The sequence below is a fragment of the Bos mutus genome, chromosome 3 (assembly GCF_027580195.1).
Source record: "Bos mutus isolate GX-2022 chromosome 3, NWIPB_WYAK_1.1, whole genome shotgun sequence".
In the NCBI taxonomy this organism is placed as follows: domain Eukaryota; kingdom Metazoa; phylum Chordata; class Mammalia; order Artiodactyla; family Bovidae; genus Bos; species Bos mutus.
The window spans coordinates 107,562,012-107,576,285 of record NC_091619.1 but is presented as its reverse complement, the minus strand read 5'-3'; the positions used below and the strand labels follow the sequence as shown (position 1 = coordinate 107,576,285).

General features: G+C 36.1%; 1 protein-coding gene across 5 annotated transcripts in view; it reads left to right on the top strand.

Moving 5' to 3' along the window:
• The window catches only part of LOC102274366 (argonaute RISC catalytic component 3), a 118,486-nt gene that overhangs the window by 74,678 nt on the left and 29,534 nt on the right, over positions 1 to 14,274 (top strand). For all 5 annotated transcript variants that reach the window (XM_070368437.1, XM_070368438.1, XM_070368441.1 and 2 more), the window contains 6 exons: positions 2,197 to 2,331; positions 6,283 to 6,370; positions 6,495 to 6,642; positions 7,088 to 7,207; positions 11,907 to 12,029; positions 12,330 to 12,463. In XM_070368437.1, the coding sequence (XP_070224538.1) occupies positions 2,197 to 2,331; positions 6,283 to 6,370; positions 6,495 to 6,642; positions 7,088 to 7,207; positions 11,907 to 12,029; positions 12,330 to 12,463 (748 nt within the window). The remainder of the gene's footprint in view (positions 1 to 2,196; positions 2,332 to 6,282; positions 6,371 to 6,494; positions 6,643 to 7,087; positions 7,208 to 11,906; positions 12,030 to 12,329; positions 12,464 to 14,274) is intronic.

Below are 14,274 nucleotides of genomic sequence, written 5' to 3'. Positions count from 1 at the left end.
TAAACAGGATAATATTTGTTTAGTAGTTTCAGCTCTGTGAGATAAGATGAATTAATTGTGAGTGCTAGTATTATAATAATCCAGTGAAGAAAGTTTACCTGTAGGATTAAAGGAAAGACAAAATAAGCATGTTAATGACCATATATTTATTTTCCTTTATCCACTTATTTTTTTTAATTTAACACAGAAGCAGTATATGTTTATTTGATATATTTCCTGCCTGCCTCATTTTAATGTGCAACAGTATTCTCACATTTTTAATAGAAGAATGTAGGTATACAGTTTTTTAATGTATAAGATTTAAATAAGATACCCAGAATGCTGAAATAGTCTTATCAGTCTCTCTTTTTTTAGTTAGCTTGAAATTGTAAAGGTATTTCTAACGTTTATTTGGGTGGAAATACAAAACCAACATAACTGTCCATCATTAGGGACATGTAGTAAATCCAGGTAGTGAGATATCCTGCAATGTGAAAAGGAATGATATAATTCCATATTAGTACATATAAGATCTGTCTCTAAGATACCTAATGAGAAAAAGAAATCAAAGCCCAAAATAGTGTTTCTAATGTTTTATCATTTGTGTTCTTTTTCATTAAGAGAAGAATGCGATATATATTCATATATATTCACTTAATTACCATGCACCCAAATTACAGAATAATATGAAGCCATTAAAAAGAAATTATTGACATGGAAAGATCTCTAAGACATTGTTAGTTTTAAAATAATAAAACAATAAAGCAAGTCATAAAACATTTATTATCTGATCTCATGTTTTTAAAAGTTATATCTCTATTTTTATCTCAAGTGTATATTAAAAGAACGAGATATGGAAGTACAAAACCAACCTAGCTATCTATTGTTAGGGACATGTAGTAGGTCCATGTCCATAATTAGTACATGTAGTAGTTAAGTATTAGTTACTAATAATGGTTGCTTCTTAAAGATACTTGGAGACCAGAAGTCTTTACTGTTTGTATCTATGTTGTTTAGATTTTTTATGCTGAGACTTCATTCATATATTATTGAAATAATATATATATTGTTTATATATATATGTATATATATACATATATATTGAAATAAAGGAAAATGTAATATGTGCTATTAAAAAGATTTAAAGAAAAATAAAAAATATCCACAATAGTCTCACTACCTAACTACTTCAAGCCTTGTTAAATATCCGTCCAGACATTTTGTGGAAGACATTTAAACCTAAACCAAGGAGAATAAGAGAAAGGGTACCACTGTGGACATGTCTTTTAGGTAGGGAAATAATATGATAGCATGTTGACTCAGGTAGTCAAGAATCTGCCTACAGTGCAGGAGACCTGGGTTCAATCCCTGGGCTGGGCAGATCCCCTGGAGAAGAGAATGGCAACCGACTCCAGTATTCTTGTCTGGAGAATTCCATGGACAGAGGAGCCTGATGGGCTACAGTCCATGGGATCTCAAGGAGTTGGAAACGTCGGAGAGACTAGCACTTTTCACTTTTCAGCCTACTGTCTGTTTTGGTTTTACTTTTCACTGTACCCCCAGTATCTTTTAGCACATAATAGCAGCCCGTAAGTATTTAAGAAATGAATGATGGTGATCTACTAACTATTGGTCAAGCTCTCTTCTAGTTCCAAAATCCAGGATTAAGAAGTCATACTAGTTGGCTCCTCAAAGACTGCTGATTGTAGCTAGATAACATTGGGCAGATATTGTTACTACCTGTAGCTTGGATTAGCGCTAGTAACATTTAATACCATTGTCTTCTCAAATCTGTACAAGACAGGGAAAGCTCTCCTTAGAACAGATAAGCAATCTGGGGTGGCATGCAAGGCTTAGTTTAAGAAATAATACCTAACCTTGTCTTCTGAGGCACTCTGGCCTTCTTTGTCCCTTTATAGGTCTTGTCTCATAGCCAGAACACTGCTGTGTACATGTAGTAGGGAATGGAATGATTCAGATACCCATGGTGAAAGAGATTATAAAAACTGTAATATTAGGTTTCTCTGTTGTTGTGCTTGTCTTGTAGTCAAACAGGTCAAGTTGAAACTGCTTAATTTTGGAAATATTTTTATATGTATTGATATATAGGTATACGTAAGAGGGTAATTTTAACTCTATAATTAGTTATCATGGAGCCTTAGATTTGAGTTTTTTTAAAGAAACATTAATTTGTACCCTTTGTGTTTTTCTTCTTAGTTTCTGCCACTGCCTTCTACAAAGCACAACCTGTAATTCAGTTCATGTGTGAAGTTCTTGATATTCATAATATTGATGAGCAGCCAAGACCTCTGACTGATTCTCATCGGGTAAAATTCACCAAAGAGATAAAAGGTGAGTTAATTAGCATTTGGAACAACTTAACTGTAAAATGCATGAATATAACAAACTTTCATGGAAATTTTTTAAGATTTAAATCTGTTCATGTAACATCACCAGTAAAAATACGGATTAATTTTAAAACGTTACGTTAAATTCATTGTCATAACATCTTAGGTAGTGTTTCAATGAAAGAAATACCAAGTAATGGAATTAATACTAGCTAATTTTTTGTCGATACTTTCCCTTATTAGCTGAAGGCATAAAGAGGTACTCTCATAGAAAAATGCTCCTATCATACTGTTTAAAATAGGAAATTTATTCCCAAAACATTGACACTTCAGGACTGGAGCCATTCTTTGAACATATTTTAATATAGTGACTTCTTTATTTTTCTGAAATGATAGCAGAATATTTTATTTCTTTGTAAATTTGTAGATGTGGGACTAGCCTATTTCATGTGTTGTTCTAGAGTTGAAACTTAGTAACTTCATGTACTTTATTTAGTTGACCATTGATCTTGCCTGTTTTATAGTTAGCGGCTAAAATTTATACAGTGGTGTTACATCATATATATATTTTACTAATATAAATTCATTTCTACATGGTCTTCCAAAGAGAAAAATTAAAAATTAATTTCACTTATATTCTAAAATTTATATTTTGTATTTATTTATTCTTTATATAATTGTAGCTTTCTATGTAAATATACAGTCTTATGTGCAAACCCATATACAATGGGTTTATCAGCAATTTAATTTAATTTAATATCAGTGTACTTTATCAGCAGTTTAAGGGATTTTTCAAGAATAATTTTGATTATGTAAGATTCTTGACGTGTTCATAACTGTGGAACTTAGTCCTCATGTAAGATGTGACTCCACTGTATTTAGTTCTTTATTATTTAGGCACAAAGAGAAATTTGATATTCTCTAATTAGAATGAATACTATAAATTCTGTTTATAATAAGTGTTACATCTCAAATAGTCAGAAATAATTATGTTGTTTAATTTTAAGGTTTTACCTATTTGTTGCAGGTAATTTTTCAGCTTGTGAAGCATTGAAGTTATTTTCTGAACATCTTTCAGTCCCCCAAATCAGTTAGTATAGTTGAATACATCCTGCTAGCTCCAGTAATCATTTATTCTGTGCCATTCAGTAACCAAGAGAGAGATAGTCATTGTAGTAAAACATTTAAAGGAATTTCCCTCCTGCTTTGAAGATAAGCATCTATTTATGTCAAGATTTTTGTCAGAATAAGAAAGTGTTATATATTCTTGTATTGCAGTCATACCATCGTCCTGTCATAATCTATATTAACTGCACAGTTAGCTTTGTTGGAAGGTAGTGCATTACCCACCATTAATATGTGATCATCTAAATGCCATGGTTTCCAGTGGAGTTGCTGCTTAGTTACCACCTCTGATATCATGAAGTCACTTACATTATTTTGCGGTAACTATGCAATCAACTCATATCACCACTCTATCACAGAAAATACAAGATGTACAGAACAAGGATTCAACTGCTGCCCGAAGAGCATGGACTCGATCTTAACTTCAACTGCTCAGGGGGCCAAAGAAATGACTGAAAAAATGACTAGAAAGCATTATAAAGTTGATGTTATAGTGAAGGTAAAGCCAAGTTTATAGGTTCAATATTTGATTTATTAAAGCCAAAAACATTTTTCGGTTGGATGGAGGGTTTGGGGAGGGACCTGGGCAGAGAATTATCTAGTCCATTTTTTAAAAAATTTCAACTCTTTGCTAACCCTGAATTTGGATGTAACCTTAGGCACCTATGACTGTAGATTTGGGGTAGAAAAATATGAGTTAGATCTAATTGACAAACTGATGATTTTTTCCTCCATTCAAAGTCAGGAAAGCTTTTAAAAGAGAGAGAGAGAACTCTTTAAAGTACATCATGTATTCCTATCTCAGTAACACAAGAGAATCAAAGTTACATGTTTTATACTATATATTTAAGTTTAATTTTTAGTCAGCATGAGAAATTTGATGAAAACTGTTTAATAATGGTACAAATTGTGGTATAATGAATACACTTCCTAGTACAATATTCATTTGATTCCAGTTGAACTTTTTCCTAAATAATTAATAATAACTTTAGGGTGGTTTCTTTTGCAATAATTCATCATAGTTAAATAGCAGAAATATTGGAGGAAGTTTATGGTAAAAGTACCATATGTATGTAAGAGTGTCAGTTTTATTTTTGATAAAAACTTATTTAGTAGGCTTGTATAACCTTACTGATAATTTTTTTTAATTCAAAGGGAAGATTGGAAAACAAATTGCTAAGTAGTATAGATAACAGAAATTTGTTTTAAATTTTTCTATGTTTTCCCCCAAACAGTATTTTTACATCTTGTTTACTTCATATAGTTGGTATTTCCTTCTTGAAAGACCTTCTCTTGGTAATATTTTCTATTTTCATTTATAATATAGAAGCATAATAAATGCTCTAATTGACCTGAAAGTTTAGTTTTGTAAAGATAGTTACTAACAAAAACTATTTCTCACGGACTCAGTTAAGAGTCAAAAACCCTCGTACCAGTCTGGTATAGCGGCACTGTGTCCACGTAGCGTCTTAGTTTGTGCTGATACGTCCTAAGAAAATACTACTGTGATTGAACTTTGTGTTTGGTTCTGCAGTTAGTAGATAGGAAAATAAGTTATACTGTAGCAGGGTTTCTCAACCTTGGCACTATTGATATTTTGGGCTGGATAATTCTTTGTTGTGGTCGGGGATGGGAGGTAGTGCTGTTCTGTGCATTGCAATATAATTTAGCAGCATCCCTGGATCCACCCATTCCTAAATCTAGCATCCACTAGATGCCAATAGCACCCCCAGTTTTAACAATCAGGGAAGCCCCCAAAAATGTCTCCAGACATTACCAAATCTCCCCTGGAGGTCAGAGTCACCTCAGGTTGAGAACATCTGCACTATGGGATACAGAGGTACAAAAGAAAAAAAATTTTTCAGTCACAGTAGCTATATTTCATGTGCTCAGGAACATTACTAGTAGTGATTTTAGTACAGGTGTAGAAATCATATCATCTCAGAACATCCTTTTGGACACCATTGCTTAGGAAAATTCATCCCAAAGAATTTCAGCCAATGGTTTAAAAGCCCACAGCTTCACCTTCTAAAGCAGACCTGGGATCCTCAAACCCCTAAGCTCCACAGATGGACTCATGGATCCAGTAACATCTAAATTCACATGCTGCATTAAGTGTATGTTGCGTTTTTCTGAGAATTTATTGCTTTTGTCACATTCTCAAAGGGGTCATTGATTCCATAAGAACGTCTGGATTACTTGCTGTAGGAATTAGTTTGGTTACATTTGATATTTTGCCCTGATTTCTAATGGTCAGTAGTGAAAGAACTGTATCACTATATTATCCTTTAACAAAATTGTCACTCCACTTCTGTTAAAAGGGCCTGGGATTTTTTTTTTTTTCTTCCTGGTTTAAAAATCTGTGAAGACTTTCTTCATAAGGACTTTATGAAATTATGATCTTCAGTCAGTATGTGATGCCTGGGGAGTTGAGATATCACATACTTTGAAGGTTACAGAATGTTTTGAGAGTTATGGTAACTCCTTTCCATTGCTCCTTCCCTCTCCCAGCATAAAACCCTGCAATATAAGCAGGACTTTTTTTGTAATTAATGAAGAACTTTATCCCTTGATCTAAAGGCTTTGCAAATTTTATGCTGTTTTTAATAGCTTGATAGAATAGGGAAATGGTTTGGAGTTAGGTCTGTCATGATTGTACCCATTATTAACTATGTTTTATATATATATATAATCCTTTGTTAATCATATCACCTATTTCACAGATTTTCTGTTTAGAATTTTGAGTTTTTATAGTGGTGAGCAGGCTTTAGAGTTATGAATATGTCACTTGTGACAGTTCTGTAACCTCAGTTTTTCTTGTTGGGAACAGGTCTGAAGGTTGAAGTGACTCATTGTGGAACAATGAGACGGAAATACCGTGTTTGTAATGTAACAAGAAGGCCTGCCAGTCATCAAACGTAAGAAAAGCTGGTGTTTGTCAGAACAGAGATGATGTGAGGCAGCTTACTCTAGTTGGTAGATTGGGACTTTTGCTTGCTCCTAATGGGATGAGTTGTTAATGTGTAATTTTTTTTTTTCCAGCTTTCCTTTACAGTTAGAAAATGGCCAAACTGTGGAGAGAACAGTAGCACAGTATTTCAGAGAAAAGTATACTCTTCAGCTGAAGTACCCACACCTTCCCTGTCTGCAAGTGGGGCAGGAACAGAAACATACCTACCTGCCACTAGAAGTAATGTGTTTAGGCTGCTTATTAATATCCTCTTATTCATCATTCTGTTAAGGTTTTTAAGGACCTGTAACTTACTTTATACTCTCACATTTATTTTTAAATTGAACTGTCTTTAAATTTCCTTATTTATTCTGAATTTTCAATTATGAGATAATACGGGAAAAAAATTCATCCACAGTTCTGCCCCTCTAAACATAACTGCTGTTAGCATTTTGGTACACTTCTTTCAGCCTTTTTATCCAGTGTACATTGTACCTGATTATAATCATACTGTGAAGCAGTATTGTTTACTGCCTTTCTACTTGACATGATACTAAACAAAAGTGGCTTAATGGAGTAGATTTTAAATTTTAAGTTAAATTAAAATTTAAAATATCACATTTAATTGCACTCAATTTTAAGAAAGATGCATATATCTAGTACAAAACTTTTTTTCCATTTATAGGTCTGTAATATTGTGGCAGGGCAACGATGTATCAAGAAGCTAACGGACAATCAAACCTCCACTATGATCAAAGCCACAGCAAGATCTGCACCAGATAGACAAGAGGAAATTAGCAGATTGGTTAGTACTTAACCCCAGAAATAGAAATTAAAAACATATTAGGGTGAGCTACTAAAGAAGAATGTCCACTATATCAACTCCTGTCTTATTATTATTTCATGGGCTCAGAATTAAAAGAGATTATGGAAGTATTCTAGCAGTAGCCTAGGGGTAAATGAAGAAGGTTCAGTTCAGTTCATTTCAGTCGCCCAGTCGTGTCTGACTCTTTGTGACCCCATGAATCGCAGCACGCCAGGCCTCCCTGTCCATCACCAACTCCCGGAGTTCACCCAGACTCACGTCCATCGAGTCAGTGATGCCATCCAGCCATCTCATCCTCTGTCATCCCCTTCTCCTCCTGCCCCCAATCCCTCCCAGCATCAGAGTCTTTTCCAGTGAGTCAACTCTTCACATGAGGTGGCCAAAGTACTGGAGTTTCAGCTTTAGCATCATTCCTTCCAAAGAACACCCAGGGCTGATCTCCTTCAGAATGGACTGGTTGGATCTCCTTGCGGTCCAAGGGATTCGCAAGACTCTTCTCCAACACCACAGTTCAAAAACATCAATTCTTTGGCCCTCAGCCTTCTTCACGGTCCAACTCTCACATCCATACATGACCACAGGAAAAACCATAGCCTTGACTAGACGAACCTTTGTTGGCATAGTGTCTCTGCTTTTGAATATGCTGTCTAGGTTGGTCATAACTTTCCTTTCAAGGAGTAAGCGTCTTTTAATTTCATGGCTGCAGTCACCATCTGCAGTGATTTTGGAGCCCCCAAAAATAAAGTCTGACACTGTTTCCACTGTTTCCCCATCTATTTCCCATGAAGTGATGGGACCAGATGCCATGATCTTCGTTTTCTGAATGTTGAGTTTTAAGCCAACTTTTTCACTCTGCACTTTCACTTTCATCAAGAGGCTTTTGAGTTCCTCTTCACTTTCTGCCATAAGGGTGGTGTCATCTGCATATCTGAGGTGATTGATATTTCTCCCGGCAATCTTGATTCCAGCTTGTGTTTCTTCCAGTCCAGCGTTTCTCATGATGTACTCTGTATATAAGTTAAATAAGCAGAGTGACAATATACAGCCTTGACGTACTCCTTTTCCTATTTGGAACCAGTCTGTTGTTCCATGTCCAGTTCTAACTGTTGCTTCCTGACCTGCATACAAATTTCTCAAGAGGCAGATCAGGTGGTCTGGTATTCCCATCTCTTTCAGAATTCTCCACAGTTTATTGTGATCTACACAGTCAAAGGCTTTGGCATAGTCAATAAAGCAGAAATAGATGTTTTTCTGGAACTCTCTTGCTTTTTCCATGATCCCGCGGATGCTGGCAATTTGATTTCTGGTTCCTCTGCCTTTTCTAAAACCAGCTTGAACATCAGGAAGTTCACGGTTCACGTATTGCTGAAGCCTAGCTTGGAGAATTTTGAGCATTACTTTACTAGTGTGTGAGATGAGTGCAATTGTGCGGTAATTTGAGCATTCTTTGGCATTGCCTTTCTTTGGGATTGGAATGAAAACTGACCTTTTCCAGTCCTGTGGCCACTGCTGAATTTTCCAAATTTGCTGGCATATTGAGTGTAGCACTTTCACAGCATCATCTTTCAGGATTTGGAATAGCTCAACTGGAATTCCATCACCTCCACTAGCTTTGTTCGTAGTGATGCTTTCTAAGGCCCACTTGACTTCACATTCCAGGATGTCTGGCTCTAGGTGAGTGATCACACCATCGTGATTATCTGGGTCGTGAAGATCTTTTTTGTACAGTTCTGTGTATTCTTGCCCTCTCTTCTTAATATCTTCTGCTTCTGTTAGGTCCATACCATTTCTGTCCTTTATCGAGCCCATCTTTGCATGAAATGTTCCCTTGGTATCTCTAATTTTCTTGAACAGATCTCTCGTCTTTCCCATTCTGTTGTTTTCCTCTATTTCTTTGCGTTGATCACTGAAGAAGGCTTTCTTATCTCTTCTTGCTATTCTTTGGAACTCTGCATTCAGATGCTTATATCTTTCCTTTTCTCCTTTGCTTTTCGCTTCTCTTCTTTTCACAGCTATTTGTAAGGCCTCCCCAGACAGCCATTTTGCTTTTTTGCATTTCTTTTCCATGGGGATGGTCTTGATCCCTGTCTCCTATACAATGTCACGAACCTCATTCCATAGTTCATCAGGCACTCTATCAATCAGATCTAGGCCCTTAAATCTATTTCTCACTTCCACTGTATGATCATAAGGGATTTGATTTAGGTCATACCTGAATGGTCTAGTGGTTTTCCCTACTTTCTTCAATTTAAGTCTAAATTTGGCAATAAGGAGTTCATGATCTGAGCCACAGTCAGCTCCTGGTCTTGTTTTTTCTGACTGTATAGAGCTTCTCCATCTTTGGCTGCAAAGAATATAATCAGTCTGATTTCCGTGTTGACCATCTGGTGATGTCCATGTATAGAGTCTTCTCTTGTGTTATTGGAAGAGGGTGTTTGTTATGACCAGTACATTTTCTTGACAAAGGTTAGAGCCTTCTAATTTAGCCCCAAGCTCTTTAGTTAGATTCAGAACAGATAATCTCAGAACTAATGTTTCAGTTTAGTGAACTGGACTTTTATCACCTCCCACCTAAAATAGGAAAGGAAAGTCAAGGTTTTATGACTAGCAATAGTGAGAAGCTTAACACACAAAGTAGGATTGCTTAGCCCCAGTATCTACACTGGTAACTATAGGATGAATAAAGAAGTTTAAGACAGCTCCAGCCTTATAGGGTGTCTAAGCTCTTCTTATTCTAAATGGGGAGAAAAGAGACATTAATACATTATAAAACTGACGGAATTAGGGCAAAGTGAAAAATAAAGGCACCTGGATCTTATCTTTGAAAGTTAGTTGTGCCTGACTTTTTGCTACCCCATGGACTGTAGCCCGCCAGGCTAGCACTTGGAATCTTAACAGCTCTAAGTTCAAAGTCTAACTTCTTTACTTACTTACAGTTACTGTTGCTGCTGCTGCTGCTGCAAAGTCGCTTCAGTTGTGTCTGACTCTGTGTGACCCCATAGACGGCAACCCACCAGGCTCCTCCGTCCCTTACTATATTTATAATTATAGCATCCGGTAGGCTAGAACAGTGACTGAGAGTAGGAACTCTAGAAATCAGAATGTACAGATTTCAGATTATATGTCACTTGCTTAGCTATATGGTTTTAGACCAATCATTTCACTTTACTAAGCTTTAGTTTTATCCTCTGTAAAATAAAAAGTATAAAAGACTTATTTGTAATTAAGATTATTGTAAAAATTAATCATAAAACATTTCACACCAAGGAAGTCTTGGTGAATAGTTGTTACTCTTTGTAATCTTATAGAAACTAATGGCATTTAAGCTTGAAGAAAAAAATCATTAGTGCATAATTTAGAAAACATTTCCTGCTTATTGTGGGATTATATATGTAAATTTATATAGTGTTTTTACTAGATTTTTACTCAAAGACTTGAACATTGCCCTTTTTGTAACCTTATATGACCTTTACCCTGAGACTAAAAAAATATGTTTTGAAAAACACATTATAGCACACTATAAACATGAATTACACTTCTGAGATTACAATAAATTCTTTGCATATATTGGTATATTATGTAAAAATTATAATACGCATCTCATCGTGGCTTTCTTGTCTGTCTCAAGTATATCTCTTAAGTAAATTTTATCTTCTGCTATGTTTTATTGGAAAATATTCAAGTAGATTTTATATAACTTGTTATCAATTAGGGAAAAAAGCTTAGGATTATTGATATTTGCTATCAAGCTCTACTTGCCTGGAAAATCCATGGACGGAGGAGCCTGGTAGGCTGCAGTCCATGGTGTCGCTAAGAGTCGGACATGACTGAGCAATTTCACTTTCACTTTTTACTTTCATGCATTGGATAAGGAAATGGCAACCCACTCCAGTATTCTTGCCTGGAGAATCCCAGGGACAGAGGAGCCTAATGGGCTGCTGTCTATGGGGTCGCACAGAGTCGGACATGACTGAAGCGACTTAGCAGCAGCAGCAGCATCAAGCTCTACATAAGATTTCAATATTATATGTCCAGATCCTCTGATTAGAAATAATTAACCATTTTTAGGTCAGGTATTTCTCTTGCAATTTCTTGACCACCCTCCCCAAAATGTATTAGGCTTAACCATATAAAATTACCATTTTCATGAGTCATAAATAGTTGAAATTTCTTTTTATCCAACCTAATACATTTAAATATTCTATAAATGAACAGGAAGTTCACAGACTTCCTACTGTCCACTTATGGTCTGTAGTCCCCAGGTTAAAAATCTGCTCTGTAGTTTGGGTACCATTATCTAGCCCTATTGGAGAAGGAAGTGGCAACCCACTCCAGTGCTCTTGCCTGGAAAATCCCATGGATGGAGGAGGCTGGTAGGCTGCAGTCCATGGGGTCGCTAAGAGTCCGACACGACTGAGCAACTTCACTTTCACGCATTGGAGAAGGAAATCGCAACCCACTCTAGTGTTCTTGCCTGGAGAATCCCAGGGCCGGGGGAGCCTAGTGGGCTGCCGTCTATGGGGTCGCACAGAGTTGCACACGACTGAAGTGACTTAGCAGCAGCAGCATCTAGACCTATTATAAAACATTATTGACACAGTGAAGAAAAAAAATTAGAGGGTTCTAAAGGGAAATTAGGGGAATTTTGAAAGTAACTACAAACCTTTTGTGTTGTTAGGTAAGAAGTGCAAATTATGAAACAGATCCATTTGTTCAAGAGTTTCAATTTAAAGTTCGAGATGAAATGGCTCATGTAACCGGACGCGTACTTCCAGCACCTATGCTCCAATATGGAGGCCGGGTAAAACCTCTTGATATCATGTTTAAATTATAAATATACAGTTTCTGTGTTTTGAGAGAAGGACATCCTAGCTGAGTCTAGAATTTAGAAAGTATTTTTCATTCCAACGGTGTTTTTGTTTCAAGTTGAGTGTCTTTGCTTGAACTTAATGGAACTTTTGTTTTTCTGTGATAAAAATATAAAATATTGATTTAGAAAAGCCTATTCCAGCAATTTGAAATGCTTATTTTTAGCTCATTCAAATAAGTTATATATTAAATGTTTGTTCTTTTTTGCCTTATTATTTCTCTTTCTCTGTAGAACCGGACTGTAGCAACACCAAGCCACGGAGTATGGGACATGCGAGGGAAACAGTTCCACACAGGAGTTGAAATCAAAATGTGGGCTATAGCTTGTTTTGCCACACAGAGGCAGTGTAGAGAAGAAATATTGAAGTAAGGCTTGTCATTAGTTTCACTTTGGGACCATTTTGTGTTTCAATTTTAAATTATTCAGCTAATGTTCTAACCAACATTGCCTCAATATGAAGTATATTTAATCAATGAACCTTTAAAAATGTTTCTTCTCAGTACTTTGATGAAGATTCTGAATTTTTTGGTCATATCCAAGTCACTGATTGATTCTTATAGGCATTCTAATAGACTAGCTTATATGGTATAGCAGGAGTACCATTGACTTTTGATGGCAAATAGTTTAGATTTAATTCCCAGGTTTGCCACTTCCTAACTTTATTACCATGAACAATTTATTTGATCTTATTATGCTTCAGTTTTTACCTTTTAAAAATAGAGATAATAGTACTTATTTACTGAATGAAAGTTAAATAACATCCTTATTTCTCAATTGAGTTCCTTGAAAGAGTCATTTAACTTCTCATTTTCACTTTCCAAAATTTGGCCTCCATCTCCACTACTTTTCATCTTCTCCAGATTCTTTCCCTCAACAATCTTCTGTTTAAAACAAATCTTCATTTTACCTTGACACTCTCTCAGGATTCCAGGCTTCCATTCAGTCTCCTTCCTTGAAGTTTTAGTGCTCTACCAAAATTGATTCCTGGAATCAATTTCAACCACAAAAGTATCTTTGTGATTATCAGTTCTAATGGTCTATTCTCAATAGCTGAGAAAAGAAGAGAAACTAAAGGCAAAGAAGAAAAGGAAAGATATACCCATTTTAATGCAGAGTTCCAAAGAATAGCAAGGAGAGATAAGAAAGCCTTCCTCAGTGATCACTGTGAAGAAATAGAGGAAAACAATAGAATGGGAAAGACTAGAGATCTCTTCAAGAAAATTAGAGATACCAAGGGAAAATGCAAAGATGGGCACAATAAAGGACAGAAATAGTATGGACCTAATAGAAGCAGAAGATAGTAAGAAGAGGTGATAAGAATACACAGAAGAACTATACAAAAAAGAACTTCATGACCCAGATAACCATGATGGTATGATCATTCACCTAGAGCCATACATCCTGGAATGTGAAGTCAAGTGGGCTTTAGGAAGCATCACTACGAACAAAGCTAGTGGAGGTGATGGAATTCCAGTTGAGCTATTTCAAATCCTAAAAGATGATGCTTTGAAAGTGCTGCACTCAATATGCCTGCAAATTTGGAAAACAGCAGTGGCCACAGGACTGGAAAAGGTCAGTTTTCATTCCAATCCCAAAGAAAGGCAATGCCAAAGAATGCTCAAACTACCGCACAGTTGCACTCATCTCACACGCTAACAAAGTAATGCTCAAAATTTTCCATGCCAGGCTTCAACAGTACATGAACCATGAATTTCCAGATGTTCAAGCCGGATTTAGAAAAAGCAGAGGAATCAGAGATCAAACTGCTAACATCCACTGGATCATTAAAAAAAGCAAGAGAATTCCAGAAAACATCTATTTCTGCTTTATTGATTATGCCAAAGACTTTGACTGTGTGGATCACAACAAACTCTGGAAAACTCTTCAAGCGATGGGAATACCAGACCACCTGACCTTGCCTCCTGAGAAATATGTATGCAAGTCAAGAAGCAACAGTTAGAACCGGACATGGAACAACAGACTGGTTCCAAATCGGGAAAGGAGTACGTCAAGGCTGTATATTGTTACCCTGCTTATTTAACTTGTATGCAGAGTACATCATGCCAAAGGTTGGGATGAATGAAGCACAAGCCAGAATCAAGATTGCCAGGAGAAATATCAATAATCTCAAATATGCAGATGCCACCACCCTTACGGCAGAAAGCAAAAAAGAACT